This window comes from Copidosoma floridanum, unplaced genomic scaffold (genome assembly GCF_036245765.1).
Source record: "Copidosoma floridanum isolate Cflo_tuat_1 unplaced genomic scaffold, Cflo_Japanese_pri ptg000030l, whole genome shotgun sequence".
NCBI classification, from domain to species: domain Eukaryota; kingdom Metazoa; phylum Arthropoda; class Insecta; order Hymenoptera; family Encyrtidae; genus Copidosoma; species Copidosoma floridanum.
In genome coordinates this window covers 4,450,537-4,464,205 of record NW_028321907.1, presented here as the reverse complement: position 1 = coordinate 4,464,205, position 13,669 = coordinate 4,450,537, and the positions used below count along the sequence as shown (strand labels likewise).

General features: G+C 43.5%; 4 protein-coding genes and 1 pseudogene across 6 annotated transcripts in view; 1 reads left to right on the top strand and 4 right to left on the bottom strand.

The window, feature by feature from the left end:
* The window catches only part of Fstl5 (follistatin-like 5), a 152,232-nt gene that overhangs the window by 114,940 nt on the left and 23,623 nt on the right, over positions 1 to 13,669 (top strand). The window lies entirely within an intron of this gene.
* Positions 4,931 to 5,725, bottom strand: LOC106640157 (hemolymph lipopolysaccharide-binding protein-like; annotated as a pseudogene).
* Positions 6,392 to 8,492, bottom strand: LOC106640159 (hemolymph lipopolysaccharide-binding protein-like). Its single transcript, XM_014354097.2, has 3 exons — positions 8,418 to 8,492; positions 6,804 to 7,187; positions 6,392 to 6,735 (listed from the first exon to the last, which is right to left on the bottom strand). Exons 2-3 carry the CDS (start codon positions 7,128 to 7,130, stop codon positions 6,433 to 6,435), a joined length of 630 nt encoding a protein of 209 aa, XP_014209583.2. The 5' UTR covers positions 7,131 to 7,187; positions 8,418 to 8,492; the 3' UTR covers positions 6,392 to 6,432.
* Positions 8,877 to 9,624, bottom strand: LOC106640158 (hemolymph lipopolysaccharide-binding protein-like). The gene is made up of 2 exons (XM_014354096.2): positions 9,267 to 9,624; positions 8,877 to 9,176 (listed from the first exon to the last, which is right to left on the bottom strand). The coding sequence occupies exons 1-2, from the start codon at positions 9,603 to 9,605 to the stop codon at positions 8,877 to 8,879; spliced, it is 639 nt and encodes a 212-aa protein (XP_014209582.2). The 5' UTR covers positions 9,606 to 9,624.
* LOC149373442 (hemolymph lipopolysaccharide-binding protein-like) lies at positions 10,004 to 11,808 on the bottom strand. The gene is made up of 3 exons (XM_089596743.1): positions 11,660 to 11,808; positions 10,944 to 11,409; positions 10,004 to 10,415 (listed from the first exon to the last, which is right to left on the bottom strand). Exons 2-3 carry the CDS (start codon positions 11,295 to 11,297, stop codon positions 10,116 to 10,118), a joined length of 654 nt encoding a protein of 217 aa, XP_089452869.1. The 5' UTR covers positions 11,298 to 11,409; positions 11,660 to 11,808; the 3' UTR covers positions 10,004 to 10,115.

Sequence of the window (13,669 nt, the reverse complement as noted above, 5' to 3'; positions counted from 1 at the left end):
TTAAGCTCGTCGCGTATACGTATGGGAATGACGATTGTTTCTCCAGTGTAATCGTACTGCTCGCGAGGACGAAGCGAATTAAATTTTTATGCTATACATAGTATTGAGTACGTTTTTTTTTTTTTTTTTTTTTTTTTTTTTTTTTTTTTTTTTCACATAGGTACGCGTGGCGCGGCTTTACGAGGTAACGAAATTGGAAGAAACAAAAAGTCGGCGTTGGCGCGTGTATATACTAGCGCGCCCGAGGATTTCATCGATCTTCCGGGAGGGAGCGCCGATCGAAGCCGATTTCATTTTTCCTCGGCACCTACGTATATACATCAGCGCGGGTACATGAGACTTTTGTGGCAAATTCCCGGGTACACGGGAGAAAAGAGGAAGAAACGGGGTCGCGGGCGCCACCGTTTTCCGGCCACCCCCCCCTCCCCCTTCTTCTATCTGGGAAATTTGCATTTTAAGCGAGTCGCTCTGCCCCCGGGAAAGTCGTTTCGATATACAATACGACGATTTTTGAAATCAGATTTAAGTACTTACGTGATGGGTGTGTGTGTGTGCGTGTGTACGATGGTAGCTGAGAGGAAAAACGTATAGGGTATAACGGGAGTGTTTTTCTTTCAGGTATTTCGTTGAGAAAATCCATATAATTTTTTAATTCATACAGGCGATACGAGACATTCACGTTGTTTTGAATTTCTTGTCTATGATGTTTATCCTTGTCGGTTCTCTCAAGGATGACTTTTTGTACTGCGTTTTTTTGGTTTTCCGTCATCTCCCTCTCGTTCAAGTGTGTATGTATTATATACAATAGCATCGCTCTTTCAGGTATACTTGGGTCTTGATTCTCGATGTTAAGTGCAGCAACTTTGCACCGAAGAGTCAGACGCGTCAAAGTTGAAAAGTAAACCAAGAGAGAAGTGCCAACACTCGTCTCGAGTCAAACTATCCGAAACTGTAATTTCTGAATAATTTCTGTGTAGGTATATACCTGCATGTATTTATAGTACAAAATATACGCAGGTGGACGTTCATGACATTAAAGTAAGACAATATAGCACATACAAATATTAATGTTAATCAAAATTGCTTGAAAAGTTTTTATCCGTGTTCAATTATAGGTGTACACACCACTTTGCAACGATGCATTTTTAATATCAAAAAGTCCTATACACATATGCACTATCGTGGGTTGATTTCTGCATTATATGGTTCTCAAGAAGCTGTCAACTCAATTAAAAAGTTTCGCTCTTACTTTGTGAAAAATTTTCTGCTACTTTTTTTTCTTTTGCAAAGTGGTTGATTGCATAATTCGATCAGTGCATTAAAGAAGGGTATCAAATTGTCTTTTGAACGAATGATGGTTATTTCAAATTTAGTTAAAAATTTTACACGCTAGGGGAAGACTACAAATTTTTACGAGCGAAAAAAAAAGATTTTAAAGCCCCTAGTGGTGAGTAACAAAAGGACGAAGAAATTCAAAATACGTGACCACTGGGGGTGCATATGATTTGTGCATACATTGGGTAGTTTTACGTTGTTTTGGGCGAGGCATGGAAAATGATTTACACGGCAAAAGTTCAGTGGTCCGGGCAATTACACTCGGGCTGTCGGCATTCGATTGCGAAATTGTTGAAATTCCGCACGGCGAATAATAATGCGATTTGCCGAACACTCCGGAACGTGTGTGGTATCGATTGCCTTGTGTTTTGTTTTCGCGCGATGATTCGGTTTCGCGTTCTTAATTTTCGTAATTAAATGACATCTGCATGCGAATCGTTTCATAGGGGGGTCGAGTCTCGGAGCGCGGCAGCCGCATCGAGAAATGATTTTTGAAGCGAGTTTTCGAAAATACGCGAAATGTTATTTTTTTCCCTTCCCCCTTCCACCTGAATTCACGTGCTGCGAATCAAACGAGTTATCGAAACGACATGTATATACCCTGCCCGACAGTCAGTGGAACTGATTGTTATTCCGCGTTCCATCGTGGAAAGTGCATTTTTTGAACATATATTTTCCACATTGAAAAACGATCGAAATTCGCATGGCGTACATCGGCACTTGAATCCAGTTGATATTCCATCGTTCGATTTAATTTTAATTGAAATTCCACGCCACGACCGGGCTAATTACTCGGGATATCATCCAACGTAGTTCCAATAAATCAAGGAAAAGCAACACGTATTTTTTTTTTTTTTTTTTTTTTTCCATATAATTTAAAATACTGCAATCGACACTTCCAACTACCGATACCCGCGTTGAAAAGTAAAAAATTTTCGAGGAAAAGAAAGAGATGGCAACGAGGCCCGCGGCTTCTTTTAAATATTCATCATTTCAATTTTCCCTCTTTGCTGGGAAGCCAATCTGGCAGCGGTAAATCAAGCTCGGCCGCGACAACCATCCCCTCCCCCATCGTGTGACAATATGAATTACCAGCTTCTGTATATATATGCGTTGGACTTTCGTTACCTCCTTTGTTAACACTCCAGCCGCTCCCCTTCAATTCTTTTTGTCACCGAAGCCTCTCCCGTTTCGGCGGAGGACAGCCTCCGGATTTCATCTATCCCTGGAGCTGAGCCACCCGACACTGCCCGCGCCTAATCAGATTGGACGAGTTAATGGAACCCTAACTGGTGGGCTTAGCTAATTGTTTGTGTAGCCTTTCCTCTCTCCGATGCTCGTATACTTTTGGTCCTCTGGCGGGTTATTGGGCCGCGCGTTCGTTGAAATTTCAAGTTTATCAACCACGTCTAGCCCTTGAATTAAAAGTGAGCCTTTGTTACGGTCGGGGGAGTGGAAATTATGAAGCGAGGAAATGAATTTTCGTTTGGCGCGTAGCGCTCGCACTTGTACGGAAGAGAAAAAAGTCGTACGGGAAATTGCGAAACCCCGCGGACGCGGTGAGGGCTATTGTCTCCTCTTGACGAGGGAGCGCAGAGTCAAGTGTAAGCGCGAACAAAGCGGGGCTTTTTTCCCCAAGTTTTTGTGTGGAAATACTTGGGAAATTACCAAATTGAGTTGTCGCCGATTCACCGGTTTCATCGGTAATACACGTTGATACAAAAAGTGTGAAACAGAAAAAAAAAAACATGGTTCAGTTTAGTACAGCTGGTGAAACGGTTGGAAAAATTATCGTTGTTTATGAATCGCTTGTCAACCTTACTACTAATGTGCGTACCATTCAATCGCCCTTCATTAAAACCCGTATTCATATTTTCAGTGAAAGCCGATAATACACGGCGTGTATAACTAATGGCGCAATTTCGGTAGTCGCATTTCACATTGCACGTGTATTGCATCGAAGGTCAGTCGGTTTGGATACAATAGCTTGCAGTGGAAAAAAGTTTTTTTTTTTAAATATGAGCCGAGTTCGCGCTGTGCTTGCGAGTAATTTCCATCATAAAATTTAACTTTAAGGAAGTTCTGATGAAGCGGGCGACTGGCGCGCGGCTATATCGTCTCTTTGGATTTACATGCTTGAAAAATCTCCCCTGATTTAACAAATGACGAGAGACGTGCTCTGCAAAAACCTTTTTTTTTTCTCTTCGATTTATGTTGGAGGTTTTCGGTCATTTGCTTTGAAAAATTTTTTTTTTTTTTTTTTTTTTACCGGATAAATGACATTACTGCTCGACAAATGAATCATCACGAGGTTTTTCCGTGACAAGAGCTTTTTATTTCGATGTGAATATCATCCGGTGCCTTTCAAAAGCACGTCACCAATCGCCGAGCTGTCGCACTCGCTGAACCGGGCATACACCGTAAGCCTATATGTATATAATATACAAATGTAAATAGTTTACTTTCCACCCCATCGACGCCGGACTCTACAGGCCCGACAAATATTGCAGATGGTATTGACAGGAGTAGCCCCGAGTAGCCTTGCACCACACACACACACACACAAATAAATAAATATAACTCACAAGTACACACACATTGGCGACGAATGCTGCACACTGATGCATTTAAATTGCCCTTCCGCAGCAATTCTCTCGGGAAATGTTCTCCATCTCTCTCGCTCGACGGCACGGAAAATTTGCATAGCACATCAGCGCTGCTCCGATGCCAGGGCTAACCTTTGCTGTGGTGATTTCGTATAACATCTCTAAGCTCCCTCTCCCTCCCCTTGTCCGACCCTCCCATTACCCTCGTCGAGGATGACGCTGTCACTGGAGCTCCTGACAAGTCTCGTGTTCGTATATGGCCGTGTCAAATGTCCCTCGTACATACATACATCAATGTAAGTACACGTTTACGAGCACTCGCTATCTGCGAGTCATTCGGTTGAAATTTCTTGCGTGGGACGATTTTGCGAGCAGATAAGAGATGGTGATGTAGGTTCAGCTCGTCGGATTTTTTTTGGAATATATGTAAAAATACCCATCATCGACCCGTCGATCTATATACATTGGCGACTGAAGCATCGCGAGGATTCACGCGGATGGGCTTTTCTTCGGCATTTACAATTTGACGTCGCGTCAATAATTTAGATTTATCGGGTTGTGATTTTACAATTGGTTAATCGAGGTGACGTTTAATTACCGATATTGGCGAAGGATATTCGTTGTTTCAATCCGTTGGTAGGAAAAAAGAGATAACGTATTTATAGTTATCTCTCATGTTGCGGAGAATTAGATAAAAAAATACTTTCATAGAACTTACACTATGCGTATACTGATTCTCAGTTGTAACTGTATAGGGTACGACATTGATATCCGCAGATCAAGTTCATCGGGTTTCCTTGCACTTGAGAGTTAACTACTGTTTCCCGAAATGCCACCGCGTGCGGTATCACTTACAAAAGGGCTTTCGTTACATGCAACGTATAGGTATATACACAAGGTTCTTATGTAAAAAGTAAAATTTAAGTATACGGTATATTTATTTCCACAAGAAATGAAAAAAAGGTGAACAAGGGCCGAAACAGTTGGGGTCAACAAGTTATCGGTATCTCGCAGAAGAAGGCGAATTTTTCGCGACAGTTGACGTCGTCCATTCCACCGGATTTTATCAGAGAGCCGTAGTTTTGGCTGCCCAAATAGTTGTCGGGCTACCCACCGAAGAAAATCGACGACCAGTTAGAATAGCCGGTGGTGTAAATCGACTCCCCGAAAACCGTCAGCCACTCGCCCTCCTGGAACATGTCGTGGATACCGAGCAGCGCTTGTTCGCGGCATCTCTTATTTTACTGGCGCCTTCATTCAGCATATCCATCAAAACCTGCGAGAAAAAGAAGAAAAAATATTGTTCAACTTCCTCGTCGCGTGGGAGAAAAAATTAACTATCGCTAATCACAGCTTGTTCGCCCTTGGAATTGACGATAGCGAGATGCGCGCTCTCCTCGTTGCAAATCTTGCGCGCCTCGTTCCAAGACTTGCCGTTGGTGTGCAGCTTGTGCGATCCGACGGCGGGCGTGTTCACGTAGTCGTCCATCGGTTTTGACGCGTTTGGCCGTCTCTCCACTTCGCACCGGCAAGTATCGCCGGTTTCGTGCCCAACGACCGATACTTTTAAAGCCAACGACTCGTTGTTCGCGCACACGCGGAAATTCAGGTCTTTGTACGAACTTCCCGCCGTTGTTGGTTTTATTTCGCTGTAACACGTCACGATCAATATTGTGCACACAAACAATAGCATGATTTTTTTTTAAATAAAAATAACGTGAAAGATGTACTTTGCGGTGTGTTCATCGATAGAGAGATAGTCACGAGGCACGCTGCTTAAATACTGGGCAACTCAATCGAGGAAAACTCGTCGTGAGAGACATAAAAATACATAGTTTAGGTGGAAAACTGAGAGATTTAACTTTCCAGCACGCGCGTGTGTGTGTACGATTAATTGACTTTTAAATATATTCATCATTGACGAATCGAGATGATGGTTGAAAAAGAATTTTAGTTGTGCCATTGCAAATGTAAAATATATGCGTTGGCAAGTATTTCTAACATTACACGTAAAACATCGTTCTTTTTTGTTAAATAACACGAACATTGGTGTGTAAAAAATAGAGCATAGATTTTTGACGCGACTGCTCTGGATAACAGTACTTTACATTTTGATCAGAGTGAAAAAGTTTTTAAAAATGGGGAGAAAAATTTTTATTTAAATAACCAAAACAAGTTTTTGTTTGTTTTTTTTACAGCTAACTCGAACCAAATTGTAGTCATATACATTAGCAATAATGGTTCCAGAAAAAAAAAAATTATTCACTTTAGCAAAACTTCTTGAAGGATTAACCGTTTTATATTTTTAAAGTTGTGCATTTGATAAAAGATATAAATTATAATTGAGTAAATATTTCTTTTAAAATATTTTTATTCATACAGTTGCAACAAAAGTATGAAAAAAACCAAATAACATCTCGTTGTCAAATTCAACCTTTAACAAATTTTTTTTTTTTTTTTTTAGCAAAATCGCCACTAATCAAGTGTCGTTTCACGATCTCGTGCAAGCTATGGGTAGTTCGCAAAAGAAGGCAAATTTTTCCCCGCAATCGACATCGTCCATCCCCCCGACGTTGATGATGGCGCCGCAATTTTGCGACCCCCGAAAATTGTCAGGCTGTCCACCAAAGTAAGTCGGTGACCAGTGATAGTACCCGCTGTTGTATATGGTATCTCCGAAAATTGTCACCCACTCCCCTTCGTTGTACAAGTCGTGAATGCCCAGCAGCGCCTCCTCGGTATTCAGTCCCCCTCTGATTATACTCTGGGAACGTTTCAGTATGTCCACCAGCACCTAAAAAAAAAATAAATAAATAAATTCACTTACCAAGGGGGAAAAAAAAAAAAAAAAAACCGACTCACCGATTCCTCGACCTTGGAATTGATAATAGCCAAATTGGCGCCCTCCTCGAGGCAGATTCTCCGAGCCTCGTTCCACGTCTTGGCCTCCGTGTGCAGTTTGTGCGAGCCCACCCCGGGCGTGTGAATGTATCCAAACTTGGACGGCGGCTCCTGGGCCGGTGTTACCTCGCACTGGCAACTCGATCCTCCTTCGGCACCGTTGCTCGTTATCGTAAGAGCTACGGTCTCGTTGTTGGTGCACATGTTCAAGTTCATCGTGTGCTGGGCTTGCGACAACGACGCCAAGATGAAAAGCGACAGCGCGAAGAGATGCTTGTATCGACACATTTTTTTTTTTTTTTTTTCCTATAAGTTTACTATCGATCGTAGATCTATAAAGATGCTCTAAAAGTATGAAAACAGTCACATCAGGCTGAAAGTAAGCTCGGCTGTCGACATTTTTGACGCTCTCATTGGTATATTTATCTTGTCACATCAAAAATTGTTGTTTGCCGCTCCATGCGATTAAAAATTTTAATGAAGGATTAGTAAATTTATCCAAAATAAACTTGACATTCCTCAACATCAAGAAATGCCTCCACATCGACATTGTAATACTTGACGAAACAAACAAACAAAAAATAAACGAAATATATATTGATAAAAAAAAAAGACGAAACATCGCATCTTCCCACTCATAAATCATGAGACACTTGAGAGGCATCTCGCAAAAGATAGCGAATCTCGCTCCACAATTTTGGTTCCCTTTAAATTTGTCCGGCTACTTGCCGATCGACCACTTGGTGTACCGAATATCGAGTGTCCGAGGACGGTGACCCATTCGCCTTCTATAGAAACATATCGTGAGCCCCAATGAAAGCTTCCTCGGCGGTCAGGGCATTTTTTTCATCACGTATAAAAAAACACGGCGAAAGCCCTCAAAATACAAGCACCGACGACACGTCAAAGTGACATTTCCTCGCAGTCTCCTCTCGGCCACAGAACCGATGATCACCAGATGCGCCTTTTCCCGCTTTCTCGCGTCATTTCAAGTCGTGGCACTCTCGTGCAGCCACTCTCGGAACGTAATCATAGTCATCTCTGACGGACAAAGGCAGACGAGCCTTGGGAATCGGTTCGCACTGGCAAAAGCCGCCGTCCAGCTTTACCGATATCGTTTTATCGCTTTAATCGGCACTTCCTGGGCTGCTGCCAATGACGAGCCAATCTACTGGTACACGGAATAGTAAACGGCGACAGTGACAAGGCACTCGATCGGCATATTTTTTTCCTCGTTGCGATTTGAGGGACTGCAACGTCACGTATACATTTTTTGTATCAACACGTATCTCTCGGTGTACTTACCTCCGGTCCTGCTATAGTAGAAATTCACTTTGGACTATAAATAATTTAGTTTACACGCAAAGATTGTGTTCACAGGGACGGAGGAGCATTTGAAAAAACAGTTTATTTGGAATTTACACAATCACACGTCAAACGACACTTCAAATTGCTTTTTTTTTATTTTATTTTATTTTTTTTTTTTTCGAGACAAGATAAATTTCACCAATGAGAAATCGATGGGACGAACAGTGTACCGATAGTAGAAGATTCGGTTGTTGTTGGCAGACTTACGTGTTGTCCGAGTGTCCTCCACGCTCAAGTAGAAGATAATACACCGCGCCAGAGGAGGAAAACATCGGACTATAGTATTACAGTTGTACACTACCAATAACCGGATTCAGCAGCCAATCTTCGATATATACCGATTTCCCCTTCCACCGGCTATACGTGCATACTGATATTGAACGAGAGATATACACACTTTGAGGAATTAATTGGTTTTTTTTCTCCTCGTCTGCACTTATGGTAAATCAGTTGAGCACAGCCTGCAGTTGCGGTTTCGCAGAGATTATCCGTGTTGAAACTACATCCACCGAGAAACAATAACATTCTCCGATAAACTTGGAATGATTAAAAAAAAAAAAAAAGTACCTACAATCAATTTATACAATATTTTTCTTCTTGTACATTTCGTGGGAAAAAAAACAAACAAACAAACAAACAAACAAACAAACAAAAAAAAAACCACAATCAATAATCAGCGCAGTGGATCGGCAACTCGCAGAAAAAGGCCAGCTTCTCGTGGCAGTGGAAGTCGTCGAGTCCGCCGCTGAACAGAAGCGCGCCGCAGTGCTGGCTGTTGTGCTTGTTGTCCGGCTGCTGGCCCCAAAAGTCGTTGGACCAGCGCGCGTAACCGCTACCTCCGAGCGACTCCCCGAAAATCGTCACCCACTCGCCCTCCCGATAAAAGTCGTGTATACCGAGGAACGCCTCGTCCGCGTTGAAGCCCCCTTGTATCGGACCGGCGCTCCTGTACGCGTTCAGCATGGCCTGGAGTGCGTGATGCGGGGGAGGGGAGAAAAAAAGTAAATACTCGAGTCTTTCGTGGTTTTTATACCGATAATGTATATGTACAATCACCTCTTCCTCCGCCTTTGAGTTGACGATGGCCAAGTGCCCGCCCTCGTCCTCGCAAGCGTGGCGAGCATCGTTCCAAGTCCTGGCGACGGTGTGGAGCTTGTGGAACCCAACCCCGGGCGTGTGCGCGTAGTCGTCTCTCATCACGAGCTGGGACTGTCCGCTCGGCTGGGGTGTTATTGCTTGGCACTGGCAGCTCGTGCCATTTTTCCTCGGCTTCGCGTGGACCTCGACCGACACCGTGCCGTTGCGTGCGCACAGGTGCAGGCTCGCTTGGTGCTTGTACGGTTGCACCTGACCCGCGAGCAGTGCGACCGCAATGAGACGGTAGATTGGGTTCATCTCTTTTTCTTTTTTTTTTTTTTTTTTTTTTCTCAATCAACGAGACGCTGCGAAAATGCGCGTAAATAAATGTATAAGTGGTCTCCAGTTCCGCGCAAAGAGATACCGATGACTGATGATAAACTCGTTGTACATTTCCCACCGTGTAATCTGGCGCTTGCCACTATGTACATGTATACTTACTCGCTGCAGAAGTGACCACCTATGATAACCTTACGCTCACAGCATACATATATCACATAATATGTGTTGTGTGTAATGAAACTCGATATTTTTGTACGATACGAAATGGGGTCTTTTTTGTTTTTATTTTATGTTTTACTTTTCATACAGTCGCGTGGTTTCTGCTACTTTTTGCTGACTAAAAAGGCACTGGTAGAAAAAAAAAAAAAAAAAAAAAAAAAAAAAAATCATCACTCGGCACTTGCACTGGTGAAAAATGCCACCAAACGAAAAGAGTACAAAGAAAGGCACTCGAGAGAGTCTCTCTCGCGTATATTATATCCCGAGTCAGTGTAGGTTGTAGCTCGTGATGGGTAGTTCGCAAAAGAAGGCAAAGGGCACTCCGCAATTGACGTCGTCGAGGCCACCCTCCTTGAGGAAGCCGCCGCAGTTCTGATTCTGGCCACCGTTGTCGGGTTGGCCGCCCCACTTGTCCGACCACGCGGTGTAGCCGGTCTTGTGGAGCGAGTCCCCGAGAACCGTCACCCAGTCCTTCTCCTGGAACAGATCGTGGATACCCACGTACGCCAGGTCGACGTAAGACGCGCCGATTATGGGCCCTGCACTCGTAAATATGTCCCTCAGTATCTGCCAACAAGGAAAATAAACATGCAAGTAAAATAATATACGCTTGGGTGTTTTAAAAATTTTTCACTTTCATCGAGTATACGTTACATCTTGTATACGTTTTAGACAACGAGTGCTCCGAGGATAAAGAGGTGGGAATAAATATGGAAAAGAAAAGAAAAAGAATCACCTTTCCCTTTTAATGTATACCTCTTTACTCCATCATGTACAGTACAGGCATCGATACGACTCCACGTTCATCTTAGGCTAAAAACTTTGTGAGAATATCAAATTGGCAACATTCCGAACCATCACAGCTCGTACAAGTTTATGACGGTGGGGCTCTGGCCTACAATAGCAGAAAAAGAGAGAGAGGGGCGGGAGAGGGAAGGCAGTATAGCGGTGATCTCTCTATAGCCGGGATAAACAATGGGAGGAGAGAGAGAGAGAGATGCTCTGGGCCGTTTTGTCGCACCGGATGCCGCACGCGTCAGGTATGCGCGTGGAAGGTTTCCTTTTAAAGAAAAATGGATGAAAAAATGTACTCACATTGGCCTCGTACTTGCTGTTGATGATGGCCAGGTGGCCGCCCTCCTCGATGCACTTTTTCCTAGCCTCGTTCCAAGTGGCGGCCCGGGTGTGCAGCTTGTGCATCCCAATCCCCGGCGAGTACACGTAATCGTCCCGCATCTTGTGGACCCCGCAAACCGGGTCGGTGTGGCAGACGCAGGTCATCCCGTGGATGAGCATGTTCGACACCTTGTCCTCGAAGGTTGGCTTGGCCGTCGAGTTGTCCGGGCAAGGGCAGAGGCTCGCTTCCGTGGTCGACTTGAAGGGGTCTTCCGTCACCGGGCTCGCTTCGCTCCTCAGCAGTAACGCCACGAGGATCAACGGCAGAAGCATCTTTCGACCCTTGGATTCACTCGCTCCAAAAATACGATTGGTTTGCTCAAGCTATGATGAGCGGTTCAGGGTGTACCTTACGTTTTCCAATACGAGATTTTACTCGAGTGGCCTTGGAACAAAAAAACGTTTTTTTCCCTATTTATGTGTGTAAAAGATATACGTAGTATACAAGTCTCGAGATGTTGCCTTGTCCAAGGATCATAACGTGAGGAATGGGTAGAAACGATAATTAAACTTCAAGCCAATACGAGGGAATAAAGAGATAAAAATCGAATCTCGGTAGAAGCGTACACTCGTATGGGGCACAATCACCGCGATCGTAAAACTTTCAATAAAAAATAAAAAAAAAATATATATACCGAAAGAAGAAGCTAAGGTGGGGCTTTTCTCGTGTACCCTTCTGCCTTTCTCTGCGGAAGCGCCGTCTTTATCCGTTCGGTCGCTTTGTATTTGGCCGTGTACGGTTGGCTCGAGAGGAGCTCGAACTCGACTGAAGGGGAGAAGAAAAAGAAGATTCCGTGAGGCCTGATTTTGTCCCGTCGCCCGTGAAACGCGAGTGTACTGTACCACCACCATCACCCGAAGAAATAAAAAGATATGCCCTGCGCTCTCTACTCTGCACTTTTTAATCGCGGCCGAGACTCTTTGAGCTCTTTCATTTATGTGTGTGTGTGTTTTTTTTTTTTTTTCATACTTTTTGCCACGGTTGATACATACATGTAAATGTATCAGAGCTCCTCTTCGGAGCGATTGATTGATTGAATTGTCCAGACCACCGTAATCATCGTGATTACGTGCAAAGTGTACAGGTATATACTGGAAATTTCATAAAGTGTGTATGTATGTATAATCAGAGGAATGCCGATGCTCGAGTATGTATCGAAGCGAAAAAATACGGCGAGTACGCTATTGCAGACGCGAGAAGAAATAGAGTGAGAGGAAAAACAAGGGAAAAAAAAAAAAAAGGCTAGAGTGTTTGGCTGGAAGAGAAGAGCGTCTCGAGGATGTGGCCGTGGAGGAGGGTTTCGAGAGCGTGAAATATGGTGGCCACATGGGGGTATTTTCAAGGCCACTTGAATCGGCTACGGTCGAATAGCAGCGCTGGGATCATCTTCCCGAGGGATCGGGGTACATCAGCGTCGCTAATTTGTTATTTTTCTTCTCCCTCCACTTTGAAAGGGCACGATCGAGGCTCGAAACATTTTTCCGACGGTTTTCTAGAGTGGCTCGGTGTAAGGCGTGCACGTTTTTTATTAGCAAATGAAAAGGAGAACGTTAGAATGGTCCATTGGGATAAAAAAATTACTTTCGAGTGATTTGTCAATTAATTTCATCCAGTTATTTGATAATTTTACATGAGAATTAAACTCCATCCATCATCACCTTACGTCGACTCGTTGGTTTACTTTATTGATTAATCGTGAAATATGATTATCCAATATTAAGAAACTTTTTGAAAATGTATTAATATCAAACAATCGCCGCAGTGACATTTGCGCAAATGCAATTTCACGTGCTCCATTTCGTTGTGTCACTCCGTTCTAGTTAATTATCGCCGGAAACGACATTGTGTCGACGTGTCCAGTGCAGTTGTCCAAAACAAATAAACCAAATACCCTCCGCTCGTATCGGACGCCGATAAATCTCGATTTTCTTTTTTTTTTTTTTTTTTATTATTAAAAATCACCGTGAGCAAACGATATTTCGTTTTTTCAAACAACTCTGATCCATCGGCGAAACGCTATTGCAAATAATACGCTGTACATCGGAGATAAGGTAGTCTGACATTACGTGGAGTCGAATACACATCCAATTTAATTAAACCGTAACAATAATCATGGAGTTACATTCGATTGGCTCGTGAATAGCTATTATCGGCAAATTGATTAATGAACGTCAATTGGAGCCCATCCGGACCACGTATTCTCGGAATCGTTCATCAAATAAAAAAAAAACGATTGAATCGAATAATTTTTGAATTAATCTCTCGAGGCCCCCGAGTCCTTTGAAGCCACGCGTTTCAAAACTGGCCTCGATCTAGCAGCCGCCAACGTCACTCGAGTACATGATAAGAATCCACGAGATACGGTACATGGAAAAGAAAATTCGTCAAAGGTTGGAAGAGGATAATACCCACGCAGTCCAGCCGGCGACACAAAAGCATCGTCGGCCACCCACCCGCGGATTATATAAATTTGGGTGTGCCGCTCTCAAAGGGAAGCTCTCGAAATAATTCCGCGCAATGATGAAAGAGCTGCGAAGAGGCCAAGTCAAGCGAAACCTGCGTATACCTTCTCGAGCTTTAATTATATACATACTGTGGAATCGTGGCGACGAGAAACTATGCCGATTAATCAAAATCCGAGGTG

What these genes read in the sequence shown, in the direction of transcription:
- LOC149373442 (XM_089596743.1), bottom strand. Translation starts at nt 11,297, where the DNA reads ATGCTTCTGCCGTTGATCCTCGTGGCGTTACTGCTGAGGAGCGAAGCG. An exon ending in ACAGCAAGTACGAGGCCAAT is followed by an intron (nt 10,416 to 10,943) that starts GTGAGTACATTT and finishes CCTTGTTGGCAG; the next exon opens with ATACTGAGGGACATATTTAC.
- LOC106640159 (XM_014354097.2), bottom strand. Translation starts at nt 7,130, where the DNA reads ATGTGTCGATACAAGCATCTCTTCGCGCTGTCGCTTTTCATCTTGGCG. An exon ending in ATTCCAAGGTCGAGGAATCG is followed by an intron (nt 6,736 to 6,803) that starts GTGAGTCGGTTT and finishes TTTTTTTTTTAG; the next exon opens with GTGCTGGTGGACATACTGAA.
- LOC106640158 (XM_014354096.2), bottom strand. Translation starts at nt 9,605, where the DNA reads ATGAACCCAATCTACCGTCTCATTGCGGTCGCACTGCTCGCGGGTCAG. An exon ending in ACTCAAAGGCGGAGGAAGAG is followed by an intron (nt 9,177 to 9,266) that starts GTGATTGTACAT and finishes CACGCACTCCAG; the next exon opens with GCCATGCTGAACGCGTACAG.